This window comes from Eptatretus burgeri, chromosome 3 (assembly GCF_056783735.1).
Source record: "Eptatretus burgeri isolate ZD-2024b chromosome 3, Ebu_testis_v1, whole genome shotgun sequence".
Taxonomy (NCBI): domain Eukaryota; kingdom Metazoa; phylum Chordata; class Myxini; order Myxiniformes; family Myxinidae; genus Eptatretus; species Eptatretus burgeri.
The window spans coordinates 132,963,810-132,977,042 of NC_140963.1; the positions used below are offsets into that span (position 1 = coordinate 132,963,810).

The 13,233-nt window shown below is 45.7% G+C and overlaps 1 protein-coding gene across 1 annotated transcript in view; it reads right to left on the reverse strand.

Annotated features, from left to right (window-relative positions):
- Positions 1-1,466: 1,466 nt before the first annotated feature.
- The window catches only part of LOC147031003 (putative nuclear hormone receptor HR38), an 11,924-nt gene continuing 157 nt past the window's right edge, over positions 1,467-13,233 (reverse strand). The window contains exons 1-7 of the mRNA XM_085875648.1: positions 13,152-13,233; positions 11,174-12,285; positions 10,597-10,726; positions 9,199-9,362; positions 4,598-4,800; positions 3,773-3,951; positions 1,467-3,179 (exon numbers count right to left, since the gene is read on the reverse strand). The exon at positions 13,152-13,233 is cut by the window's right edge and continues 157 nt beyond it. Coding sequence (XP_085731774.1) covers positions 2,905-3,179; positions 3,773-3,951; positions 4,598-4,800; positions 9,199-9,362; positions 10,597-10,726; positions 11,174-12,178 — 1,956 coding nt within the window. The 5' untranslated portion in view covers positions 12,179-12,285; positions 13,152-13,233 and the 3' untranslated portion in view covers positions 1,467-2,904. The remainder of the gene's footprint in view (positions 3,180-3,772; positions 3,952-4,597; positions 4,801-9,198; positions 9,363-10,596; positions 10,727-11,173; positions 12,286-13,151) is intronic.

Here is a 13,233-nt window from a genome sequence, read left to right on the forward strand (position 1 = left end):
TGGTCCAAATCACTTCATTCTGTCCGAGATTCCTTGAATACTTGTTTTCCTTCATTCCATCCTGAACCCAAACACCTTTGGGAACCGATTTTTAACCCAGAATCTGCACGAGCATTGCACTATTACTTGTCCAAACGGCCTCAATTATTCACTCTATCTCGCGGAGTTTTTGGCCCAAGACTTTCACGAACCGGCTGGCCAGGCCGAACGTTGGACGAAAAGGGACAGGAATTTGTAATTTGTTCAGGATGCCAGTGATAACTCACCGACTTTGCGGGGAAGACACCGTGGGATCTTCAACGTCAACCAGCTAATGCTAGCAGATGGGACACCCGGCTTAACTTCCATTGAGGGACGGTGCACTTCGTGATGTAATGCCATGTTGTTGGTGTTATTTATTTATTCTATCTTCGTCGCTGTCACATCGTGAAAGAGACTGGGCCTGAAGTTGAAGTATCGCTGGAAACAAGCCAAGTTCAGCATGGCTTAGAACTGCCAGCCGGCCCCGCCAAACGTGCCATGACCCTCGGGATGTGTTCAGCCATTCTCTCATCTGGCGATAATTTAATCACGAAAGCAGGTAACACCTGGTGGGCTCACTGCTCCAGGTGATATGTGTTACCCACATTGGCACGAACGACGAGAGAGATGTGCTTGAAAGTGTTTACAGAAGTTTTCAAAATCGAGTGCAGTGTCTCATCATAGTAGTACAGTCGTTGCAATAATATGACCTGTGCAGTCATATTATATATCTTGGAGATAATCTCCTGGCCTTTGAGCTGCCTCGTCTGATTCAATCTCCGTCGGGATAGGACCTGACCATAAAATCGTGGCAAATGAAGATGCTTTCCTTGCTGAGCCGGCTATCCAATCTGTTTGTACTTGCTTGGCAGGTGGGCGTTACAAAGACTCCACGGTGCATTTAAAGAGAAGAAGATATTGTGTAACAGGTAATTTAACAGGTAACAGCCAAATTCAACATACCTGCGCTGAGCAATGCTGGAAAGGCAATAGCAAACCGTCCAATACATTGCCTGCTTATGAAACGGCTTCAACAGAACCGTAGACCGGTCTCGAAGTATCAACTCACCAGTATTTGACATTGGTGAGTTCCTTGGTGATTGCAAAATAAAGGTACATGAGTGTTCAAAAAGTTCGCAGAATGAGATGCTCACAATACCGTTTATGAAAATGTCAAGACACAAATGGAGATATAATTAGTGAGAATTAATTTTTTTTTAAAGTTAACTCACATATGGAGATGCATATCGGGTTATTTTTTTTTTTTAGAACATTTCCATTTCTTGGATTACATTGTGAGTATCTCATCGCGAGGTCCTTTTGAACTCCCCTCGTACATAACATATGCAGACCACATAACCGCCATTATGAAAAACGGCACAATACATCATCCTTATGAGGAACACCGCTCGATCATCCTTATGAAGAATGATGCTCAACTCGTATAAGTGCCAACACGTTTTTATTTGGACACCCCTAAAAACAGAAGAGGAAAAAAAAGGAACCGCCTTTTCAAGACATTTAAAAGTATGGAACTTTACAATAAAGAAAAAAACAAACAAACAAAAAAAAAACGATAACAAATATAGATTTGCTTAAAAATCGTATCTATATACATGTACAGAGGGGAAAAAAAAACCTTGTTAAGGGAACTCTATTTCCTGAACATCCCAATTTTTTTTTTTAATTATTTTAATATTTCTACAAAAATGCACTGGAGGTGTGTTGCTTCACCTGCAGCCACTTGGAACTCTCGCTCATATGCAGCTTCCTTTTAAGTACATAACATTTTCTCCTGAAAGAACCAGCTAGCCTTTCACTCGACACGGTCACATTCATCGGACTCACGTGTTTCGGACAGGAACAAAACGCTCCAGAGTGAGCGATTCGAGTGTGGTTGGAAAGAGCTTTCGGACGAGGTACTCTAAAGGCTGACCGGCAAACCTCCAATGAGTCACGCCACGTCGTCGACTATCTCTGGCAACACGACCAAACGGTGGGCACATGCTGCTGTAATCTACACATCTGACTTTTATCAATGCTTGTCTGAGAAACTTTAATGAAAGAACGAGTCTGTCAAAGCAAAACCAAAGAAACAAAATCGCAATCTGTAAGAAGACCGAACAGATCCTGGGTGAGCACGAGGGACAATAAATTGAATCTACACTGACATTGGCGACGTCAACACCCTCAAAATGAACCTCACGTCGTTATACCAAAAATAGAGGTGCTTGTGCTAGTGGTGATCGGATCTTACAGGCAAAGATAGCCTGAAGTCGTAAAGTTACTTTTGTTAAGTGCACGAAACAATGTGTCCCAAGATAGAATTAGGATTGTTAGAAAAGTCTTCCTACACTTCTTTTCAGAAGTACAAGTTTGCTGAAAACGCAAGTTGTTCTTCTTTTCTTTTATCACTGACCAGCTGCATCTTTCCCATCACGTGCTTTCATCTGTATGTGATCATCTCAAACCCGCAGCAAAACCTACTCCTCGCCCCCACCAGGTGCTTCCACTTATAGGCGATGTCACGCGAAGAACTTTTCTCTGCGGAGTCGAAGTGAGGGATGGGGCACACAGATCCTGAGTTCACGTGCGCTGGCAATCGTTGTCGATGCTTTGTTTTCTTGAACTCTGAGAAGTCCAATGCGTGACATCATAACAGTGGAAACTCTAAATCTTGCGCCGGTGCTTCTACAGGTGCTTGCACGTAAAATCGGGCAGAAGAGACGCTTCAAAACGCCCGAGTTCAATAGATTCTCTTACATAATTGTCTAGAAATAAAATTTCATCCTTGTTCAATGCGGTCCTTTTGAATTCAGGTCCAAGATATTACTTTGAACATTTCCATTCTTTGTTCTATTGCTGCTCAACCCTCCTGCATTTTCAAAATGGTAACGTGTCTACGAGGCGATCAATGACAGGTGGAAGAGTGACCAAGTCTTCTAGTTTGAGGTAGAAGATCCTTTGCAAGCCCTGGGTGCAAAGCGAAGGCAACTCAGGAAGCTTGCTGAGTAAGCGAGATGTAATGGGACGCTGGGGCGCCGGGCCAAGGTTCGCCGCAGCAGGGCAACTCGTTGAGTTCAGATGTTCACGAAGGCAACAAAGCACTCGAGCTTGAAGGTTCTCGACCTTTTTGTGCTCCTTCAGACCATGTCGTTCTGTTGGAAGGAAGATCCAAAAAAAAAAAAAAATTGATACTAAGCATTTGTCGAGACAATGTACTCTCTTGTCCGCAAAATAATTGAATGGAAGGCAATGATCAAGAAATTGAAGTACTTTTCTTTTTAAGGGATGATTATAAGCCTTAGGCCAGTCCATTTCAGTGCACTGTGGGATGAAGGACCCCCTCAACTCAGGTTGAAGATGTTTGGCATACTCTTTAGCATACGCGCCACACTTGCCATGTGTGGGTTGGCGAGAGTGCACAGCCATGGGAATTGAACTTGCGCCAGCCAGCCAGTGGAGAAAGAAACAGGTTCTTAAACACTCAACCAAGCAGCCAGCCCATTTTAATAAGGACAAATTTAAGAAACAAAAACTTTTTTCCAACATGAAAAGTCCTTTTGCTTTCTCCAAAAGTCCGTGGTGTTATTTATAGTTCTCGTACATTTATCATATTGCTCCATGTTCATGCAAACTTGTCTTCCTACTCTTTTTTCTCTCCGGCACACGTATGATTACTTCTTCCTTAGATTCACATTATCGAGCCTTTCAGGGAGGGTGGAGAGAAGATAACCTTAGTGCGATTTACCTGTGAGCATAACGAGAGCAGCGGTGCATGCCAGCGTCGGAACATCGAGTTGTAGCTCCTGCAGACCACTGGCGAACTCGAGGATAGGATCGATCCATTCGCCAAAGCCTCGCAGACATTGCAGTCTGTGCAAGACGAGTCCCGTGCAGAACACGAGCCTTCCTTTGGCTGGGTTGGAACTGCACGAGCCAACACACATACGGAATGAGAATATATGGGACGAGCTTCGCATACAGAGTGACGTGCGCTTAAAAACACCTCTTGGTTTGTTTCACGATTGTCGATACTTTGGGTGGATTACAGTGGATAGGATCACAAATCGGCCTCGTTAGCCGGTTATAAATTGCTTGTGAAGATGATATAAAGTCCACGGATGAAAGTGCAATTCGGTGCAACCATATTCTCGGTCACACAAAATGTAAGCATCAGGATGCTGGTTTTAGTTTGCAAAAACATTTGTGAAATTCTTCATTTTAAATACATTTTCCTTTGTGCATTTATGCAATGGATGTTAAGATCAGCCAGACATTCGGATGTTGTTGTTTTTTTGTTTTTTTTATAATTGGCTTACAGTTCAATAATTTGTATAGTCTCATCAAAATTGAGGTTATTTGTGGTCAGGACATTCACTCTGATGCTAAAGGGATGGATCCAGACTGGTTGCAATGTTCAGACGGCAACCCACCCGCACCCACCTCACATACACAAACAATCTGTACAAACGAACCCTTAAATACAATCCTGGATAGACCGCAGTGCTAATGTAAGCACATACAAATTGCTACCTCTTGGAGGCAGCTGATATGCACGTCCCATTATACTGACCGGTAGGCAAGACGCAGCACAAAGAGCTCCAGGAATGAAGATTGGAGCAACAGTTCTTGGTCCTCTGGAAGTAGATCGGAAAAGCCAGGCAGGCACTCCGCCCAGCGGCGTTCAGCCTCCATGGAGGCAGTCAGGAGCTCGTAGAACTGACGTACAGAATCGACTTCTGACATTGATGGCTGAATGTATGTTGGTTCTCGAAACTGGCAGGAGAAGGGAGAGGATGATGGTAAAATGTGATTCAAAGAGCAATATCTGCAGTCGATTTTACCCTTATATGTTATTGGTGCAAATGGTTTACAGAGAAATTTAGAGTAAGGTAGGGCAAGATGTCACCTCCACTGCCACACATGATTATATATATATATATATATATATATATATATATATATATATATATATATATATATATATATATATATATTGTTACAGATCTGGAAGCCATTTGCATTCAACATACAGATGTCCCAAAAGTCAGTTATGTTGTTAAGTATGTGTGTAGTCAGATCCCGAACCTTTTGTCTCGTGGGAAAATCCAAGGCGTGTGTTGCGATTTCTTTTTAGTTACGTTATTAAATCTTTACATCCAACGAACAACCAAGAACCATTCCATTCCCCATCACGATCCACGACCCACCCGCTGTCTACAAGCACTCTGACTTGCCAAGGCAGGGTCTTGCAGCCGTTCCTTTCCACTTCCACCAACGTTCCTTCCACAAACGTTGTAACTCTTGCACGACGGCCTGTACAACATTGATACTGTTACTCGTCAAGTATGAACCCGCGTGGGAGACTGGCTGGGGTTTCCCGGCAGGGGCCATTGCAGCGTTGATACTGTTACTCGTCGAGTGTGGGCACGCGTGGAGGAGTGGCTGGGGTTTCCCGGCAGGGGCCAAGGCCCCGCCCTGGAAAGGTGGGCAGTAAGACCTGTCCAATCAGAGGTGGACAGCGAAGTGTGTTCACCAAGGCCCCTCCCCGCTGAGGGAGGTCCATAAATTCCCGAGCACTCTCTGAGAGAGGTGGTCTTTTTGAGGTCTTGGGTGGTCTTGGAGAGTCTTTTAAAAGTTCTTTTGAAGAGTTTTTGGTGGGCGTCAAGGCGACGAACATGTCTCTGCTGGCCCTTCACGAGGAAGGGAAGAGCGACCCTGACCCCCCTCCGTGGACCCCGGCCATTCACCACTCAAGCTCCACCACAAACCTCGAGTCCCACACTTCCGACTGGGGACCAAACCAGCGACCATTGTCAGGTGCCGCATTGCGGAGCACGCCCTTCCTCCGACGTCAGGTGCACCACCGAACTCTGGCCCCCAGCTTCTCTCTCTCTCTCTCCATGGCTGCGAGGGTCCAATAAAACTGGGTTTCTTTTCATTTTGTGTGTGTGTCTGCGTGTGGGCCCGTCTTTAAGTCGAACTGAATAAGTGTTTTTGGATCATTGTAAATACTTCTTGCATATTCGCGTTAAGCCTTGCTTTGTGTCTTCATTTACTGTAAATAAAACTTGTTAGAAATGCCCCCAGTTCGTTTCCGTCCCTCCTTGCATTGGTCCAACATGGTTCGGATCTGAGGTTTTTAGCCGGGTTTTTATACCCGAAAATCCGTCCATTCCAGCCGGCACGGCTTTAGCAGTTTCCGCTCGGCTGCACCTGAACCGGAGTTGGTAGTCAGTAGTTGGAACTCTACCGCAGTCGGTAGAGTGACCCAGTTCGAGCAAGACGTACCGAGGGCGTGGTTTCCCCGGTAGTCGAAATCGCGTAGTTTATTAGTTAAATCGGTTATCGACAAATAGACCCTACGCGACGCGGTTGAAATATTGGCGACCACGGTCGGTTGAACGACCCGCCGGCTCGCGGAGTTATCCAAGTGACGACCTACAATTCCGGGGAGTTTGGTGGGAGACGACGCAAACCTCCCCCACCTCGTGGTTGTTCTCGCCACTGACCCCCGGCCCACAATTATATATATATATATACATACATGTATCATCAAAGAGTGCCAAGTTGCTCGGATGGACCATTAAGATGAGAACCGTCTTCGTGCATTAGTTGGTGTATGCTAAAGATCCCATAGTGCCATTCGTGAAGAGTTTCTGACTTATTGCCAGCACTCTGAATAAATTACAAATTTCTACTCTAACTACTGCTGTGGAGGCATAGGCAAACCACCCATTGTAATCCTTGCCATGAGACAGGTTTGATATCACTGAATCTGCCTTCAGATAGAGTAGCAGAGAGGAGCCCTCAGGATAATGAACATGTAACCAGGACCGTGGAGGTTATACGGAGGGAGGTGGAGGTGGATGGACATGGGGCAGAGGGCGACTTTCGCCACACCTTCACCGACAGTGGCATCATCTTGCACACACCTTACACCGCACACACAAATATACAGGCACATGCTCAACTATGTCATCATATCAATGTATGTGAATGAATTGGTGATTAAATATGTTAAGATGAGAGAGTAAGTAAGAGCTAAAACTAAGGTTAAAGGTAATTCGAAGTTGTGACAACATGGAGAATAAGGATTTTGCTTCGTACCTCCCAACCCCGTCGACCTTGGTCAGATGTTGAAAACAATGGCAAGGTTTTGGGGCCAATTCAGGAGGATCGGCTTGCAATTATCACAACTGAAAATTTTTGATCGACAAATGATTAATTTCAGTGGATGTAAATTACACGTTTCCAGGGAAGCACTCTCCCCTTACAACCATCTAAACTAGCATTGCAGCGCAGCAAAAATAGCATCCCTTAACCTGTAAAGCATGCCGATTGGATTAAGCATTGCTTGTTTGGAGGTCAATGGGGGTGGCGGATATACATGTGTTGCACTTGCACTGGCTGTTGCCATGCACGGCACCATAAATTATATCTCTAATTCTGGATGGATCCATTTCAAGTCCCTGGGTGCATCACAGTTTGTGTTTCCGAATTGAAGTAAGCGGGTTTACCAGTCGGATTCACCCACGGATAAAAGCGAATCTTTACCGCAGCAATTTCATTTATGGGTGAATAAACAAACAAAAAGAGGGGACTATGTTCGATGTTTTCCTTTTGCCACCGTGGATGCTCACGGCATGCAAGAATGAGATGCAATACGTGCCAATTGATTGATCGCACTCGCATAAAGACTTGAAATTTGAAGAAGTCTTCCAGAGCGTGATTGTAGCAAAAGAGCGAATCGGGCACTTATTGTGCGAGTCGTCAAGAAAATCCCTCGGCTTTGGTGCACCGGCTCAGCTAAGGCTCCGGCGAGCGCGTAGCCTTGGATCGCAAGGAGCTTCTCTCAATTTTACAGCCACTCTACCACCACACATGTCATGTGGTACTTGCTGCATATTGTGCTCCTGGTTTTACCTGATGCTAGTCACTTGTGCCATCAAGTCGTTAATTTTCTAAATTCAATCGCAATAGTACACAAGAATCATATACATGTTATTAATTCATACCAAGTATACCGTAGATTTATATATTTACCCAAGCCACTAAAGGTGGAAGCTTGCTTGATTGTTTGTTTTTTGTCCTTTGTTCATTGTGGATGCTTTGTTTTCTTGCATTGCGGACAGTTTGTTGTGGACGAGAAGTTGGGAACAGTTTGTCAGTTTGTTTGTCTATCTGTTTGTTCGCAGGAAATCTCAAAAAGTTATGGATGGATTCGGAAGAAACTTGGTGGACAGGTTGAGTATATGACAAGCAAGCACTAATCGATTAGATTTTGGTGAAGATCCGGATCCAGATACAAGAATTTTGTGAATTTTTAAAAACGGATTATTCACCATTGAGAGATGTGAACAAAAACGATATATCGCATGATGTTTCAAAAGGTTGTGGACGGATTATGACAAAACTTGGTGGACGAGTTCGCTCGGTGCCAAGAACAAGCCGATTTGATTTTGGAAAGGTCCGGATCCTGATATGTATGGCCTATCAGTAAGATGCAAAACGTAAACTGTTCAGTTTCGCAGAGGTGTGCACTCTCGAGTGCCCGTTCTGGTTTAAAATCAATTCACTTACAAGGAACTTTGACACAGGAGAAGGCCCCAAGGTCCATCAAAGCATGTGCTGGTGATGCCCACTTATAGTTGTTTGTCTGTGCTCCATACTCTTCAATGCTGAGCGTCAAGCAAGGAAGCAGCACGCACCATTTTTAAAGTCTTTCGTACGACTCGGTCTAAGTCGAATCGCCTACCTTCCACACTCGGAGCGGATGCTCTAACCATTATGCCATCAAGTCTTACGGCAGGAGCGTTTAACTCTAGAAATGTAGGTGTGTCCCCACATGCTAACTTGGTAACTGTGGGAAAGTAGATGTAACAATGTGATGCACATTGTTGAAAGTGGTTTAAAGGCTGACTAGTTTTACATCAAGCCCTGTCATTGCACCACCCTATTCTAGATTTTTTTTTCTTTGTCATCGTCATAGAAACAACACAGCACAAGAAAAGAGGCATCTCGTTGTGCCCATGGTAACGGCCCTTATTGGAATAGCTGGAGATCTGCAAGCAAACGGGACTAAAACGGGAAGTGGAAGGTTTGTCAGTGAAGAGAAACACAGCAGATCGAGGCAGACAAGTTGAGAAGCTAAGAAGTTGAATTCAAACAGACCTGGGAGAAATCGAGTGTGGGTGGCTCCAAACTGCTCTCCGTATGAGCCCGTACGAATGTAGTTAGCAGGTTCCCAGTCGGGCTTCCAGGAACGACTTCGGGCGGATTCCGGGGTTTCGAGGGCAGGCGACCACGTCGGCCCTTCAGGCTGTCTGTGCGCACCACTACATGGTCAGGGAAGGTGAACAAGACGTGAGGGAAGAGAGAGAGAAGATCAACCGTGGATTCATGTTACGGACACAGCTCAGATATCCATGCACGATAAATTTCTTGGCAACGACTGAGGCAGCTTGGAAGCATTGCTATTTCTGTTTCGAATCAAGTGAATGGCATTTTAGTACCCTTTCATATATAATTATCAAGTTATGAATACTACATGATCACAATATAAGTAAAAGTTGGCAAAGCTCCAAAGAAGTAATTAAAATGTAAGATTGTAATATTTTCAACAAAAATTATGATGATTTATGATGATGATAGTGATAGTTTATGACAGGAATACAATGTGGTGACATTTGGAATTATTCGAGCGCGATGTCGAGTGACGTGCTTCTGCAGGAGTAGTTTGCTTCTCGCACCAATGATGGCATCAGAAAGTGCAGCAATGTTATGAGGATAAGTGATATGGGCTTGTAATGTACAGTCTTACAACTATGACCGCATAATGTAGAATATGGTACGGTATGCATAGGGAGAGTAGAGTGGTCCAAAAGGTCGGAAGTGTTGTGCAAGGAATTCTGGGTTATGAAAATGTTCCATATTCTTTGGAGAGCAAAGGCAGGTGAGGAACATTGAACATTGATGTCCAAAAAAAAGATTGATTTGGAGAATTAATTCTGTATTCTCCTATTGTTATGATGAGGCAATTTAAACAATTTGTTGGAAACAGGCCCTTCATGTACATTTCAAAGTTAAAATATGGTGATAGAAGAAAATGTCACAGTTATTATTAGTTTTTATAACAATGTATTATCATATTATATTAGTAGTTATTTGCATCAGTGATGGCAAGTGAGCAAGAGTGTGGGATCGTTCAGTTGGAGTGTGTGGAGTATGGTGTGACTCAGGTGGAGTATGGTGTGACTCAGGTGGAGTATCTGGTCTGTTGTGCAGCTCAATTGAAGCATAGTCAAGTCCAGGTTGAGCATGGAGTGGTTTAGGTTGGGGAGCGGGGTGGTGCAGGTTGGGGAGCGGGGTGGTGCAGGTTGGGGAGCGGGGTGGTGCAGGTTGGGGAGCGAGGTGGTGCAGGTTGTGGCATGGGGTGGTGCAGGTTGGGGCACGGGGTGGTGCAGGTTGGGGCGTGGGGTGGTGCATGTGGATTTACAAAGTTAGCTTGGAGAAGCAAAGTGGTGCTTTCATAGAAGGTGAAAAAATAATGAAAAAAAAAAAGATTCAAACCTTCTTTCACCATTCCCACGTTGAGGCATTTCTGAAAGCGACAGTACTGGCAGCGATTTCTGCGTCGCTTATCGATGGGGCAGCTCTTGCTACCAAGGCACACGTACTTAGCATTCTTCTGTACTGTCCGCTGTCGTGAGATAGAACACACCCTCACTTGAACATGGGCATATCATGACTCAAGAACACATCTCGACTTACGAATACACTATGACAATGACATGGACATGCACCACAACTTCTGCAGACACATTACGATGGATATGCGTTATTCAAGATGTTGCACCATGTGAGAGCATTATCATTATCATGTTTTTTTTCCCATTTTTTTTTTTTGGAGGGGTGGGGGGTTGCTTTCATGACATGAAGATAGACCTTTGCTATTTTGCACGAAGTGGTATTCGCGCTAATGTCTAAAACTAAATTCAAAACAAGTGCAACAATGTCATATTTTTAATGATGTAAAAAAAAAAATAAAAATAAACAAGTGCCTGTCATTAATTCCGTTATTTTAACATGATGTCGACTACTCAATCCCAAATATGTTTTAATTTGCATCCCAGAAACCACTGTGTACCTTGAAGAACCCCTTGCAGCCTTCGCAGGTACGCACACCATAATGCTGGCAAGCTGCGCTGTCTCCACACACGGCGCAGAGACCATCTCCAGCCAGGCCGCCCCGCGGTGCTGTGCCTGACAAATGCAGCGGAGATCCCAGGGGAGAGTCGAGCGATGTCGATCCATGTCCGAGTGGCATCTGCACGCCCTGCTGCTGGTAAGCTGTGCCGGGGAAGGAAAAGCCCAGAGGCTCACCACCCACTGTCGAATCGTGGATTGCTGGAATAGAGTGGTGGCAGCTGGACGTTGGTGTATCAGGTGGGGACTGGCTGAATGTGAACACTGACATAAGCGAGGGTGCAGTACCAGGAGTACCAGGAGTCCCAGGAGAAACAAAGTTGGATTGAGTGGCTGGACCGCTGAGTGACAGCGACTCCCTCCATGTGGCATTGCAGAATGGAGACGAAGCAACAGGAGAAGCACAAAACACTGCCGGAGAACAGGGGGATGATGGTGGAGACGGAATGAAGTACATCGACGCAGGAGACTCCAGTGACATCTCTTCCGATTTGGGTTCCTGGAGCTGCAGCGATTGCAGAGACGGAGGCTGCAGCTGTCCCGCAGGAGAGTTGCGGTGGCAGTTGGAAAGTGGTGGTGGTTCTGCCTTTACAAGAGATCCAGGAGTAAAAGGAAGATCGTGGGCGACCGGAATCTGGGGATTGATAGTCACTGCGCGGTGTGGAGAAGAGCCGCAGGAAGATTGCCCCGTGGAGCATGAGGGTCCGAAGCTCATGCAAGGAAGTGCCGTGGTGGCCGCAGCCGTGATCTCCGCACTCGTCATGAGCTCCTGCATGGGGAAACGAAAAAATTCAGAAGCAACTATCTCCGACAGTATGAGGTCCTCGTGTTCAGCACTGAAAATGAAGTCTTGCTGCTGTAGTGATGCCGGTCCTGCTGGGAAGGCGCTGCGTGCACAGGGCATGATGGGATACCCAGGCAGCGACAGTTGTGGACACGCACTCATCGCATAGTGCGGAAGGGTCTGAGTATCTGTGTCAGGTGTAGTGGAGTTAGGCGTTAGGTGTAGTGGGGCGTTAGGCGCTTGCTCGAGGAGCGTCCACTTGCAGAGTCCTGTGCCACAAAGCGGGGAAGATAAATGAAAGAATTATAGATTGCTCCACAGCTGAAAATGAAAATTAAAAACGAGTCTCGCTCGAAGGATTGGAGATTCCTCCCAGCATTTGAAAGCGAATCGAGTTATCGAAGCGATATCATCTGCCGTGACGCACGTTCGCTACAGCCTGACATGCTGGGTGGGATTCCCTTGGCCATGCACGCAAGGTGCACCCGAGGTGCTTGCGAACCGGAGCACCGGCTCGTCGCCTCCATTGGAATAGAGTGTTTATTCTTGCTAATTGAAAGCATGTTTTTGCTTATGCCTGTGACAGCCCTCGCCGGACCGCTTGTATAAATAGCAATTCTGTGCGGGATCTCTGTTGGGCGCACTGCCACCTAATTCACGCGTCTGACTTTTCTCTCCCCCCCCCAGCAATCCTCAAAGCTACACTTGTTGAAAAGCTACTCTTGATGTACCTGCACAGCCCTCATCAAGTTCTGCTTCCCCTGGACTGTGCAGAATTTCAGTTGTGCTCTGTTTTCCCATTTCGTAACAGTACATACAAAGGGGGGCGAGGTGACGACCTCACCCAATGGGTGAGAGACGCACCTGCACGACCAGGAAGCCAATGCGATGTGCGCGGAAAGCAAAGCGACCGACGTTGCGACGTTGAAGCACAAGCGAATCGCAAGTTCGGAAGGATACGGACACACACAGGAGACATGTGCAGACCTGTCGAGCAGCAACAGTTGAAATTGGTTCTGGAGCGTATGGAAGCACGTTCCGAAGGTGTGTGTGTGAGCGTGCGTATCGCTGTGCGTGTGCGACCTGGGAGCTGAAAGTGCAGATCAAATGTAGAAGGTAGTGAAAGAAAACTCACCTTTTTTCCTTTGTTTTTATTTTCTTTTAAAATGCAGAGCGATGCAGGTGCTCAGGTTTGTAAGTCCACGAAAGGTAAACGT